The 14,701-nt window shown below is 42.9% G+C and overlaps 2 protein-coding genes across 4 annotated transcripts in view; both read right to left on the reverse strand.

Annotated features, from left to right (window-relative positions):
* Positions 1-5,964: 5,964 nt before the first annotated feature.
* On the reverse strand, positions 5,965-9,929 carry SLC39A3 (solute carrier family 39 member 3). 2 transcript variants are annotated; one of them, XM_044283439.1, is made up of 3 exons: positions 9,711-9,929; positions 7,387-7,709; positions 5,965-6,749 (listed from the first exon to the last, which is right to left on the reverse strand). In XM_044283439.1, the coding sequence occupies exons 2-3, from the start codon at positions 7,591-7,593 to the stop codon at positions 6,012-6,014; spliced, it is 945 nt and encodes a 314-aa protein (XP_044139374.1). In that variant the 5' UTR covers positions 7,594-7,709; positions 9,711-9,929; the 3' UTR covers positions 5,965-6,011. The 2 variants fall into 2 exon arrangements, with proteins under 2 accessions (XP_044139374.1, XP_044139375.1); XM_044283440.1 differs by lacking the exon at positions 9,711-9,929 and adding an exon at positions 9,355-9,675.
* Positions 9,930-12,014: 2,085 nt separating this feature from the next.
* The window catches only part of SGTA (small glutamine rich tetratricopeptide repeat co-chaperone alpha), a 32,291-nt gene continuing 29,604 nt past the window's right edge, over positions 12,015-14,701 (reverse strand). For both annotated transcript variants that reach the window (XM_044269158.1, XM_044269147.1), the window contains exon 11: positions 12,015-12,870. In XM_044269158.1, the coding sequence (XP_044125093.1) occupies positions 12,756-12,870 (115 nt within the window). In that variant the 3' untranslated portion in view covers positions 12,015-12,755. The remainder of the gene's footprint in view (positions 12,871-14,701) is intronic.

The raw sequence follows: 14,701 nt of genomic DNA on the forward strand, positions 1-14,701 counted from the left end.
GAAGCTATAGTGAACTCCATGCCCAACAGAGTTAAGGCAGTGCTGGACAATAATGGTGGCCACAGAAAATATTGACACTTTGGGCACAATTTGACCATTTTCACTTAGGGGGTGTACTCACTTTTGTTGCCAGTGGTTTAGACATTAATGGCTGTGTTCAGTTTTTTTTAAGGCACATCAAATTTATACTGTTATACAAGCTGTACACTGACTACTTTACATTGTATTAAAATGTAATATCTTCAGTGTTGTCCCATGAAAACATATAATAAAATATTTACAAAAATGTGAGGGGTGTACTCACTTTAGTGAGATACTGTAAGTTACGTCTAGAGAAGGATCTGGTATGATAGACTAAATAACGGCATGCAATCTCAATCAGCTGCTTTTAAGACCACCAGAATACTCTTGTGTTTTAAAAAGGCCATGGATTTGCGGAAAAGGAACAAAATATTACCACTAGAGATGAGCGAATTTCAGGTTATGAAATTCGTTCACACTTCGTTTACTGGTATAAGCTGAATTGCATTATGGATTCCTTTACCGTGGACCATAACGCAATTCTATGACGAAATGCAGAGGCAATCCATTATTTATTCCGTCATAATAAAAGTCTATGGGCTGCATAACGCATCCGTCCCGTTTCCGTTATGCAAGGGAGTCCTCTCCTGTATAACAGAAAAAGGACGGATCTGTTTTGCAGCCCATAGACTTCTATTTTGGATTGCCTCTAAAGGCATTCTGTTATGCATTTCGGCATAGAATTGCGTTATGGTCCGTGGTAATGGAATTCAAAACGCAATTCAGCTTATACCAGTAAACAAAGAGTGAACGAATTTAAAAATATGAAATTCGCTCATCTCTAATTACTACTTTACAAAGCTTTGGTGCAGTCTTATCTAGAATATTCAGTTTAGTTCTGGGCACCCGTTCATAGAAAGGACGCTCTGAAACTGGAAAAAGTACAGAGAAAGGAGATTAAACTGATAAGAAGCATGAAGGGTGAGATTAAAATGATTGGATTTATTCAGAGCGGACATAGTTAATTAAATCGCCTGTACACAAAATATGGTAAAAGGCTGTTCCATGTAAAATCTAGAATTTTCAATTTCTTTTACATCATGTGGACGGCCAGGAGTGCATGTTGATTACTTGGGGAAGAGATAGCCCAGGATATCTAGCAGAAGCCGTGCGAAGCTCTGAGCAATGTTCTGCAGGGAAACCCTGGATCTTCGCATTATTTAGATGTCACTTTAACACCTACCACCTACCTAAATGCTGTTAATGACCAAGTTCACCCCTTCATGGCAATAGCGTTTCCTAATTTCAGGATAATGAGCCCTGCCACATTACAGTGTAGGAATGAACAAGAGTGTTGACTTGGCCTCCATATTTCCCAGATCTCAATATAATTGTGCATCTGTGGGATGTGCTCAAAAAACAAGTCCAGTCCATAGAGGCCCAATCTTGCAACTTACAAAACTTATCATGTACCTGTCTTTTCAGATAACTTTTCAGAATTTGCAGCTATATGTGTATATATGATAGAATAATTTCTGACCATTATATGACTTGTAACTGGAATTTTTAGCAGTGTTCTCCTCGTGCTGCATCTCAGCTTTTTCTGAACTGGTGGGTGAAGACAAGCTGCACCCCATAGACCAGGCATGTCCAAACTGCGGCCCTCCAGCTGTTGCAAAACTACAACTCCCAGCATGCCCTAATAGCTGTAAGCTACCCAGGCATGCTGGGAGTTGTAGTTTTGCAACAGCTGGAGGGCCGCAGTTTGGACATGCCTGCCATAGACTGTACATGGAGATAGCCGATTCTGATTCCTCACCGAGAATCACTCAGAAGCAGTACAGGACATAGAGAAGTATTGAGCAGTATAGATGTGAATAATGCATTTGGAGTGATATATAACACTAATAGCTGCTGTATGTGCAGTGCCTGTCTCCGTTTCTCCCTGACATTCCTCCCTTCTCCTCTATTGACTTCTATGAGCTGATGTAATCTGATCCCTCAGCGAGTTGGCAGCCCCTCTTGGTCTCTGAAGACAAAATCATTGCAGAATTCAGAAAGAATGTTGGTTTAGGAAATAATGGGAGACCAAATAAGTGGATAACGAGGCATTTTTTCTCTGATAAGATATACTTAAAAGTTTCTTATATTCATCTGTACTGGTGATGGCGAACCTTTTGAAGAATGCCCAAACTGCAACCGATGAATGGCAGGAAAAGTCTAAGGCATATTGGTGCGCCATAGACTTTTTCCATGGCCTGGGTGCCCATAGAGAGGGCTCTGAGTGCCATCTCTCCATACAGTATTATTCCACATTATTACACCCCCCCCCCATCAATATGCACTCAATCCCTCTTAATGAGAAAGTGAAAACATCATTTTAGAGATGTTTGCAAATTTATTAAAAAAGGAAAAGCTAAAATTTACTGTGACACTTTAAATTTAATTCTAGCGTCCTCCTATTTTTTCCTAATCATCTTTGAGATGTTTCTACACCTCAATTGGAGTCCACCCGTGGTGAAATCAGTTGATTAGACATGATTTGGAAAGACACAACCCTGTCTATATAAGGCCAGGTTCGCACTACCATTTCGTTTTCCGTCAGAAGAACAGAAAACAACATCAACAAAAAACTGATCCTGTATTTTAAGCATTTATTGTGCTCAGTTATGTACATTTTGCATCCGTTTTAGCAATTACCTACTTTGTGTAAGACTTTTTTCCCCCCCATTTAAAATTGTGGATCTCAGTTAGAAACTGCCAAAATGGATGCAAAATATGCAGAACTGAGCATAACGGATGCTTAAAATACAGGGTCTGTTTTAATTTATTTTTTTGTTTTCCGTTCTTCTGAGGGATCAGAAGAACAGAAAACGGAACGGTGATGTAAACCCGGCCTAACAATGTATATCAGAGTAAAGACCAAGCTATGAAGAGGAAAGAACTGCCTGGAGAGCCCTTAGACATGATCTTGTGGAGGCACAGATCAGGAGAAGGGTACAAAAACTGCTGCACTGAAATAATTCTTAAATATATTTCTTAAATATAAGAAGTTTGGAACAACCAGGATTCTTCTTAGAGCTGGCAAGTGAACCGAAAATTTGATTCATGAATTGGTTCATTTGAATTAACTGATTCAAATGAACAGATTCATATAAAAGATCCGAACTTCCCATCTCTAGTGTGAATATGCACTTTTATTCTGCTGTGCACTGTTTCTGCAAGTGTCCAAAAGCTGGAGCTTCACTGTGAAGTGCTCTCTGCATTGGGAGGTTTCACAACCCCCCTGCTCTAAGTGACAGCGGGCTCCTGGTTTGATGCTACATTCTGCTCACTGCAGAATGAAGCTGACAGCAGTTTACAGTGAATTGCTATAGTTTCTTGGCAAATAATGGTGAAAAACTTGATATTTTAAGTGCTCTGCCTGCACTTGCGGAGAAACCACGACAATTTGCAGAAGCGATTTTGCCACATTGCAAACTACTGCCCTGTGTTCAAAGTGTGGAAGCCCAGCCTCAAACCTGTACTGTAATCAGTCCTGAACCTGGGTTTCCATCACATGACCTGCCCACAGTAAGGCCCCTTTCACACGAGCGAGTTTTCCGTGCGGGTGCAATGCGTGACGTGAACGCATTGCACCCGCACTGAATCTAGACCCATTCATTTCTATGGGGCTGTGCACACGAACAGCGATTTTCACGCATCACTTGTGCGTTGAGTGAAAATCGCAGCATGTTCTATATTCAGCGTTTTTCACGCAACGCGGGCCCTATAGAAGTGAATGGGGCTGTGTGGAAATTGCAAGCAAGTGCGGATGCGGTGCGATTTTCACGCACGGTTGCTAGGAGACGATCGGGATGGGGACTCGATTATTATTAATGGCATTCTGAATACAGAATGCATAGTACAATAGGGCTGGAAAGGGCTGGTTAGAAAAAAAAAAAATAATATAACTCACCTTAATCCACTTGATCGCGCAGCCGGCATCTCTTCTGCCTTCTTCTTTGCTGTGCACAGGAATAGGACCTTTGATGACGTCACTGCGCTCATCACATGCTCCATCACATGATCTTTTTTTACCATGGTGATGGATCATGTGACGGACAATGTGATTAGCGCAGTGACGTCAATAAAGGTCCTATTCCTGTGCACAGCAAAGATGAAGACAGGAATAGGACCTTTATTGACGTCACTGCGCTAATCACATTGTCCGTCACATGATCCATCACCATGGTAAAAAAGATCATGTGATGGAGCATGTGATGAGCGCAGTGACGTCATCAAAGGTCCTATTCCTGTGCACAGCAAAGAAGAAGGCAGAAGAGATGCCGGCTGCGCGATCAAGTGGATTAAGGTGAGTTATATTATTTATTTATTTATTTTAACCCCTCCAGCCCTATTGTATTATGCATTCTGTATAAATAATGATATTATTTTCCCTTATAACCATGTTATAAGGGAAAATAATACAATCTACACAACACCTAACCAAAACCCGAACTTCTGTGAAGAAATCCGGGTTCGGATCTGGGTACCAAACATGCCGATTCTTCTCACACGCATGCAAAACGCATTACAATGTTTTGCACCCGCACGGAAAAAATGCAAACATGGAACACAATCGCAGTGAAAACAGACTTGTTTTAGTATCAAAATCGCACCATTTTCCCTGAACGCATCCGGCCCCAATCCGTAACGCCAGTGTGAAAGGGGCCTAAAAATTCATATTGAATGACAACAAGCAGAGGTCTAGAAATCAAGCCAATCAAACAGAATACTCATTGTTGAATTATAGGGCATAAAAATCCATCCATGGTCACGTGTGGGGACATACAGGTTCAGGACGAATGACAGTCACAGTACAGATATCCAACGGTCTATCCAGTGACCATTTATCCCCTAGAAGTAAGCAATGAAAAACTGAAAGTTTTGTGGGAAAAGGTTCAGTATTCACTTTAATCCCTGCTCTTTCTAGGCTTACTAACCTTCCCTTTATGTGCACAGAGCGATAGTGGTCAGTTACTAAGTAGGACCAACCACTGGACTCCTAAGCACAGAAAAAGCAGGGATTTACAAGAATAAAATACAGATTATACTCCATCTTTTCCCACAAAACTATACATCAATCTGCTCAGCTCCTCCTGCTCTATAGCCTACAGATTAGGTTGTATGTACCACATGATAGATTCTCGTTAAGGTTTAGAACTTCTATAGATACATTTTATTTGGTGACTTGTACGTTATTACAATAATAGGCATTTTCAGTTGCCATGTAAGTTATTTGGAAGATCTCATGTGGCACTTCATCATACAGAAGACACAAAAGACTATACATTTACTGGTTTACATGTCTTTCAAAACTAGACAAAGACATTTAGAAAACAAATGACTTAAAGGAAACCTGTCATAACTTTCTGCTGACCTCACTGATGGCAGTATAAAGTAGTGACAGAAATGCTGAATCCAGCGATGTGTCACCCATCAGGTAAAAGTAAGTGGTTACTGAGAACCAGCATCATTACCATTACAACCCAGGCCTTGAAAAGAGTCAGATCTACCTGAGAAGAGTCCTGGTTATTCATGATCTCCTGCACTCACCCATCTGCTGATGGTTGGCAGTTCTCGCCTAGAGAGAAAGGGAGAAAACTAGGTAGAAGCCTGTCAGTCATCAGCAGGTGGGCAGGAATCATAAATGACCAGGATTCTTCTCAGGTGGCCGTGACTCTTTTCCAGGCCCAGTCTGCAATGATTGTGATGTTGGTTATCGGCAACCACTTACTTTTAACTTATAAATGACAGACCGCTGAAATCAACTCGCCTGTCTCTACTTTATACTGCCGTTAGTATGGGCAGCATAAAGATAACAGGTTCCCTTTAAAGCTACAATCAGATCTTTAAAAAAAAAAAAAAAAGACATTTTTTACAATATGATGTTTCGTCTAAGGTATGTACACATAGAAATATTTTCTGTAACTACACTCCATCTTCTGTTACCATTTGAAGAAGACAAGTCCTGCTAGAACAGTGTACCCAAGAACCAGGAAAAGCACTTTTAATAATCGGTCATGTTTATCTTCCAGCTCCTTCGCCAAAATTTCAAAAAATGTAACAAACAAAAAAGTTCCTCCTGCAATGCCCTGCAGCAAAGCAGAGGTAATACTGCTAGCCAAATTTTGGGCACTCTGAATCGCCATTCCAATGGCGATGCCAATGGGAATCATAATGCTTACTAATATGGCCATCTTAGCTGCATCTCGAAATAGAATGTTCACCTTAGCCATGCTGACTCCAAGTGCCACTGCTACTAGTGTTTCATGGATGACAACACCAATGAAAAGGCTTAGCACTTTATCACCCTGCTCCTGAAGGCCAAGTGCCAGGCCCTCAAAGACCGAGTGGGCAGAGAGCGCGAACACCAAGCTGAAGAGTCGAAGTGGACTTGAACGGGACAGCTCTTGGATATTTAAGCCATGAGAGTGGTGACTGTGGCCAACTTCATATAAATTATGGCCTCTGTTAGAAGATATGAAAGGGCTTTCATATTCAGAGTCGCTGCCAGCGTCAGATCCTGCATTAAACGTTTCCATGTCAATGAAAGAAGGCTTCTCTTTCCTGAATGTCAGAATAGCTTGCTCCACAAAGACTGTGAGGAAAAACCCAACTAGCATTATAGTCTCAGCCAGTGGATAATCTGTGTTGATGTTCGCCATCTTCAGAACCTCGAAAAACTAGATGAATGAAAAGAGATATGCAAAATGGAATCACACATTTATATTCTAGAGGTTGGGTACAAATTACAACTACATTGACATCATATGTGGGTCACGTGAATGGAGCAGCAATATTGAGAGTACATTTAAAGTTGGTTTTTTTTTTTCCATAATTCTGATACTGATAACCTAAATCTGTGTGGGTTCAATACCTGGTATCTCCCACCAATCCGATCAACTGTTTCCTGCAGCTGAAGAAACTACCACCTTGAACGAAGCTGGAAGACCAACGCCATTCAAAGTATAGGGGCTATGCCCGGTTACTGCAGCTCAGCTACCATTCAAGTGAGCACACCCAAGAGATAAAAAATACTAAGAAAGCAAAGTATCAAAGCAATGTTCTAGACCAGGAATGGCCAACCTGAGGCTCTCCAACTGTTTCAAAATTACAACTCCTAGCTTGCCCAGACTGCCTACAGCTAAAAGCCTACAGCAGAGCATGGTGGGAATTGTAGTTTTACAACAGCTTGAGAGCCGCCGGTTGGCCGTCCCTGTTTTAGACATATAATATGCCAGTGAAATTCACTGAAGAGCAGGCATACGGGCAAACAAAAGCAAAATGTAAGGTGAATGGTTCTTCAGGATCATTAGATACCTTTTCTCTCACTGTGGGTAGAAGCGCATTGAAGCAAGTAGCCAAAAATACGCCTCCAGCAAAAGAATTGCACAAGGCAAGGACCCTCCGAGAGCGAGAAGCCTTCTCAGAGTCTGCCTCCATCATTTTCACTGGGAGGAGAGAACCCAACATCATCAACACAAACACCGCCAGCAAGCACAGCAGCTTTGCCACTATGAGGTTCATTCTGACGGCTGAGGTCTTCGTAGAAGATGCAGAATAATGCCAGTGTCAAGCTGGGATGGTAAGAGCTTCAGGACACAAGGGGAGAGGGCAACTTCCCGTCATGTCTTTTCAGGTAACTACAATGAGAACAAAAAGAGGAACAATAAATAATACAAGTGCAAGTAAAGGAACAGGACAGAACTTGAAATAATCTTTGAAGCCCCGTTAAAGGGGTTATCCCATGAGTAATGTAAAAAAAATTAAATCAGATATCACATAGTACAGGAAAGTCTCTTTCTGTCAAAGCTAGAACCAGCCCTGTACCTGAGATGGAGCCAGAGATCTCCTCATTCATTGGTGCAATTGCTCTGCTAGATTTATTGGCTGTCTACAGCAGCATTCCTGTCCACAGGTTGTGTGCAGTATTGCAGCTCCGGGAGCGTGTCCTGTCAGCAGGTGACGCTATACAGGTAGATTTCAGTGAATAACTCACATGCAAATACAAAAGTATTCAGATCCAGGTGCTGGTTTGAAAGACGTAGAATATTTTTTGTGGGACAACCAGGATTAGGAAAACATGGCTGCTTTCTTCAATGGGTTGTGCCTGGTATTGCAGTTCAGCTCCACTGGAGTCAATGGGGCAGAGCTGTAATACCGCGCACAACCTATGAAGAGGTGTGCTGCTGTTTTTTTGGAAGTAAGCAGCCATGTTTTTCTATTCCTGCTGAACCCCTTTTAAAAGGGTTGTGTCCTCTCAGACAATGGGTACATATCGCTAGGAAATGCCCCCATTGTATGATGGTGCGGGTCCCAGAGGTGGGATCTCGTAAACAGAGCTGGAAAAGTACCGGAAGGCGCACCACGCATGTGCGGCTACCCTCCATTCATTTCTATAGGGCCGCCGAAAATAGAAATAAACGGGAGTGCTTGTGCGGCCACCGCTCCCATTCATTTCTATGGGGATTCAGAAAATAGCTGAGCATGTCGCTATAGGAAGGCTTGGTGGTGGCCAGCAATCACTTTGCCGGCCTCGTGTTAGCCTTTGTTTTAGAGATAGGTGCGGTTTCCAGAGGTGGCACCCACACCTATCAGACAATGGGGGCATATCCTAGTGAATACTCCTTTAAGCTTTTTGGGGGCTTCTACCCGCTTTTACACAGTGATCACTGATGGAAATTACTTGTGACAGGCGGAATAATGGGTTTGTAAGTGGTAGGCCTCATGCACACTATAGTGTCTGTATTTAGGTTTGCCAAAATACGTATCCCATCCATGTGCTATCCAGAATTTTCCCACCCTCATCACTAGAAAAGACAAGAATAAGACATGTTCAATAATTTGCGTAGTGGAAATCGGTGTGATGTCCATTTTTACCGCAGACCCGCGGAAATGAATGGGTCTGTGTGCTAAGGGTCCATTCCCACATCCGCAGCTGTTTTGTGGTCTGCAAAACACGGTCACCAGCCATGTGCGTTTCACATTTTGCTGACCGCACATGGACGGCACTATAATAGAAATGCCTTTTCTTGTCCATGGCTGCAGACAAGAATAGGACATGTTCTTTGCGGAGCCGCGGAACGGATTGAAAACAAATGGGTCGGCACCCATTCCGAAACGGATGCGGACCCATTTTGCAGAACTGAGAATGGACCCTAAAATGCAGATCGGACACCACTCTGATCATCCCCATCACTGGCTTTTATGGCATATGACCGCTGATTGGCTGCAGCAGTCAAGTGGAGTATGTGGGCACGTTATAAAAATAACAAAAGCAGCGCTCACCTCTTCAAGCCCGGCGATCTGGTACCTACTGACGGCAGCCAATCAGTGGCTTCAGTGGTCACGTTTATAACAGGTGACTGGCTACAGTGTAGCTGGAGCAAAATGCCAAGTGCTGTTCAGTCCTGAGGGTGACCTGCCTAAATGCAGCTCGTCTGCCTCCAGGAGGCCAGCTTTTTTACCCCATCCTATGAGTTATTTGCAGAAACTGTTGGCACCACGACTGGCAGCCACCCCCCTCCATAGTTATAAGTAACAGGGTTTATCATTAGGGGCATGGCGGCATTTCTCCCCTCAGCATTCCCTGTGCACTGGATGTACATGGCCCCCGTCACCTGTGTTAATGACGAGCCTCCTACCTGCAGGTGACATGTCGGTTGCAGAGCCGATCACGTGGTCTCTCTCTTTTTTTTTTTCTAGACAACAACCGGCAGCACTAATATTTCCAGGACCTAACCTCCGGTGGTCCGCACACAGGACACGCCCTCTGAAGGTTCTCCCACGCTGATTGGCTGCAGATGAGGCTGATAGGAACTTAAACCCTTCATTTGATTTGTCTGTACGCAAGTAAAGGCTTGGACTTTCGTGACGTCATGACCTCGTGATCCCACTTGCAAGCAAAGCGTTCGCTATTGGTAGTGAGCGTGAGGACCTTTGATGATGTCACGGTCATGTGATCAGTTACATGCGTACACGATGTTTGCGTGCTTTCTCATGGCAGGAAGTGCAATGCCCATCAGAGACCCGTGCAGGCTGCGTACTGAGAGGGTTAGTCTGCAATGTTTTATTACAATAGGATTGAGGTTTTTTTTATTTATTTTTAACAAACTGTTCCACTGATTTCAATGGAGAAAAACTGCTTGTTAATTTACACAGCCGTTCCCCCCCCCCCACTAACTACCTTAAGATAAAATAAATAAATGACTGGATTATGGTTTTAAGCACACAAAAAGCCCTGTGTGAACATACCTTAAAGGTGTACTCCAGGATCTTTAATATTGATGACCTATCCTCAGGAGATGTCCCGGGTGTCAGACCCCCACCCATCTGATATTGATGACCTATCCTCAGAATAGGTAATCAATATCAGATAGGTAGGGGTCCAACAACCCTGCCAATCAGCTGGTTGAAGGGAAGGCTGTGTGCTGCCTTGCCTTGTTTATTTAGCTGCTCGCCGTCGACAGCGCACCGATCGGCGCACAACACCTAAGCCTTCCCATTCACTTCTACGTGACAGCTCTAGTATACACTAGAATAGGGACAGCTTGTAGTTCCTGCAAGTAGCCATACTCCGACACAACCACTGCAGGGAAATGTAGATTTCAACTAGTTTTCCTAAAGGGCCAGTTACCTGGGTCTGTAGTCAGGTGAAGGTCTAATAGCCATGTCAAATATGCATATGTGTGTATATATATATATATATATATATATATATACACTTTTTTTTTTTCTTCATTATTTACTACTTTTGAACAATAATAGATTTCATGGTCAAAAGAACAGGTTGAAGGTTGCTGCATTCCAAGAGCCATAACTTTATTTTTCCATCATTGTAGTTGTACAAAGGCTTGTTTTCTGCAGGCAATCTATTGTTTTAATGGAACAATTTTGGGGTACACACAACATATTAAAAGGGGTTGCCAGGAGTTAAGTTCTGAAGGCCTAACTGCAAATAGGCCATGTGACTGATGAAAGTGACATCAATGGCCAAGGAGCTCACTGGAGTGCCACAAACTGTTGGTCGGCAGGGGTGCCAGGAGCTGGACTCCCACCAAGCTGATATTGATTACCTATCCTGAGGAACCCCTGAAAGCCCCCTTTAAGTTTTAGTAATGGAAAAAACTGCATTTTCATTTTAAATTTACACCGTTCACAGTGCAGGGTGTTACTTTTATTCGGTCTGTCAGTACGATTACAGAGATACCAAATATGCCAATTTTTTTATCATGTTTTACCACTTTTGGAAAATAATAGCACAGCTTATGCAAAAAAGAAAACTCCTGCATACCAAGAGCCATGACATTTAAATTTTTCTGTCACCGTGGCAGAATGTCAACTTTTTTTCCTTGCAGGACGAGATGTAGTTTCGTTGATACTGTTGTGGGATTTATTGTTTTTTTCCTATCCATTCCGTTTTTGTGGAACCATCTATTGAAAATTCTAGGCCCAGCCTGATTTTTTTTTTTTTCAGTGTAATTACTGTATATGCCATATGGAAAAACGGAGCAGAAACAAAAAACGGACCGCAAAACACTGAAAAAGCCATACAGTCATGTGAAAGAGGCCTAAGAGGGTATTGTACAGCGCATGCCCAGGACCAGCGGTGATGTGCGCAGGACTTCAGGAGCAGAGACAATGACATAAGCAGGACACTGGTATGAGTGAAACAAAGATACCATTTGTGTACTGTATATAAGAATCACAATGTGATTCAAGCAGTTTAGGTCAAGAAAATCAGCTGACCCCGACCCCCCCTTATAAAAAAAAAAAAAACACATTTAAAAGCAGATTTATACACAGATTTTAAAATATTTTATTAGTGGATCTCAACCTGTACTTCTACTATTCACTGATTTGTGGGAATAAAATGTGATCCTGTGGAGTAAAAAAAACTTAAGTGTGCCCAAAACCAAGTTATTCATAAAAATACGATGAAGCGTGGATTTATTTAATTTTAGCACTCCGTCATTCTTTATTAAAATGCATTACGCATGGAAAACATTTGGCGGCCAGAATTAATCACTTACAATATTTCACACCGGATCAACTACGAGGAGCTCCAGGACCTAGAAACACAGTTTCTGTAAATTCCAGACAGAAATGGAGATAGTGGAGCGCACCTGAGGACAGCAAAACACCTGTCCTTTTTCACGTGTATTGTGCAGGTCATGCCGGGACGACAATCAGGTACTCGCTTTCTGTTAGGAACCACAAACCCAGTCCAGAACCAAATGTTTCACTTTTTTTCTAGCAATATCTGTGCACCAGGAACAGAATGCGGGTTATTTGAAGTAGTCAGTACATTACAAATCGATAAATGGTGCTAACCAACACCACGACCCCTTGTATAAATTATAAGTAGACAAGGATAGGTCAGGGAAGAAAGGGAAACACCAATGCACTGGATCATTACCCTTCAAAAAGGACCAAATGTTCATACTGGGTCGGCCTTTTGTGCTACCCTGTGATTGATCATACTTATCAGATCCTTCTGCAGATGGTGGTGATGCACAGAGTATGAGGTAACGTAAAAAACAAAACAAAAAAATCTCCATTAAAGAATAGCAATAACCACTGTTCGCACAAGTGTAAAAAAGGAAGACAGGCCGTGGTGTGGTCACTTGGTACTTCCTGTTCAAATTTTCTTGAAATATATATAAATCGCCTTCACATGCTGGAGCAGATCATTGATGCTGATCTTCATTGCTTGCACTTGGGGTCCGGCTTCTGATCTGACTGCGCAACTGTTCTATTAGTTCTGGGTTTTGTTGCTGCATTTGTTGAGCAAACTGTTGCCCCCTAAAAAGATAACAAAATTACAATCAAAATTAATCATGTCAAATAAGATGTCCCCATGATTAAAGGGCATCGGTCAGCAGATTTATGCCTATGAAGCTGGCTGATCTGTTACATGCACACTTGGCATCTGAAGGCATCTGTGTTGATCCCATGTTCACATGTGCCTGTATTGCTGAGAAAAATGAACATTACTCTTACCGATAATCGGATTTTCCTGAACCCACATCAGCATGACGAGAGAGGCGCTCCACCCCCATAGACAAGAATCATGAAGTACAATAAGGCAGAGGCTCTCCTATATATAATACTTTTCCAAAACTAAAGACTGGAGGAAATCTTCCTCAGTTTGTTGTTTTTCAGGGAAAAAGAAAAGGCCATGCAGCATCAAAAAATACTTTGGCTAGATGGATTACGTCAGCAGTGTCGCTCGCTTATTCATCTTCAGGGAAGTCTCCTCCAGAAGGCCTTAAGGCCCACTCTACTGGGGCTATTTCCACCTCTTGCGCTGAGAGGGCTGCTGTCTCTATTGGAGGATATTTGTAAGGCGGCGGTCAGGTCTTCTCCGACATTACCGTCTACAGCTAGACTTTTCTTCTGATTTAACCTTTGCTACTAAAGGTGCTTTCGGCTGTCAACCCACCCCCAAGTGTCTCCTTGGTTTACACTCTTGTGGTCCTGTCATGGGTGAGGGGAAAAATAAAGATTACTCTTACCGGTAACCTTTGGTTACCTGCAATAACAATCTCTGCCCCTTTCCCTGCTCTGCTAAGGGAGTGAATACAAGTGCTGCCCTGAATGACATGTTTGCCTGCTGGGATACTCAGCAGCATGTTGTATGTGTAGGACTACAAGTCCCAGCTGGACAATGACACTGCTGATACACACAGGATCTTCTCCCCATCTGTTCTTGTGCAGACCTCCTCTAGTCTGTCAGCTCCTGTGCCCAGCATTTGTCTCCTCGCTGCCTGTAGCTACTCAGTAAAGCCTTCAGCTCTGGGTCTGTGCTCCTGAAGGGGTTAATCTTTCCTGAAGTATCCAGTGGGAGGGAGACACAGGCCAGACAGCAGCAGAGCAGGGGGGCATGGCCAGCACAGTGACATCTGGTGTACAGATTCATATCTGATCGCTCAGGCTTGTGCATGAATCATCATCAGAGCAGGGAGAGAAGCTGAAATCACAGGTCATGTGACCCTCCGTGAAATCTGAGAAAGGAGCAACTACAGATGCAGTAAGTGCATGGTAAGGCTCCATTCACACGTCCGCAAATGAGTCCGCATCCGTTCCGCAATTTTTTCTATGGGGACGGAATAGATGTGGACAGCACACAGTGTGCTGTCCGCATCTGCATTTGCGGAGCGCGGCCCCAATCTTCGGGTCCGCAGCTCCGCAAAAGATAGAACATGTCCTATTCTTGTCCGCAGCTGCGGACAAGAATAGGCATTTCTATAGGGGTGCTGGGCGGGTGTGTTGCGGATCCGCAACACACCACGGACGTGTGAATGGAGCCTAAAGCTGTTACATTTGATTAGTTAGAAACATACAAAGAACAAAAAATAAATAAATAACTGACAACCCCTTTACACATACCCTAACAAAGGCAGTGACAAGACTCTTCCAACCTTTTTATGAGCCACCATCTACAGAGGAGGAAGCACAATAACCTGAGATCTGTGAAACTTGGAAGCTACCTTAGGAAGGAAAGCTGGGTCAGGTTGGAATCTCACCCTATCTTCCAATATGGTAGTATAAGGGGGATTAATTGAAATACTATGGAATTCACTCATCCTATGGGCTGAAGTCAGGGCTACCAATAGGCAAAACTTAAAAAAGA

Source organism: Bufo gargarizans, chromosome 1 (genome assembly GCF_014858855.1).
Source record: "Bufo gargarizans isolate SCDJY-AF-19 chromosome 1, ASM1485885v1, whole genome shotgun sequence".
Taxonomy (NCBI): domain Eukaryota; kingdom Metazoa; phylum Chordata; class Amphibia; order Anura; family Bufonidae; genus Bufo; species Bufo gargarizans.

What these genes read in the sequence shown, in the direction of transcription:
- SLC39A3 (XM_044283439.1), bottom strand. Translation starts at nt 7,593, where the DNA reads ATGAACCTCATAGTGGCAAAGCTGCTGTGCTTGCTGGCGGTGTTTGTG. An exon ending in TACCCACAGTGAGAGAAAAG is followed by an intron (nt 6,750 to 7,386) that starts GTATCTAATGAT and finishes TCATTCATCTAG; the next exon opens with TTTTTCGAGGTTCTGAAGAT.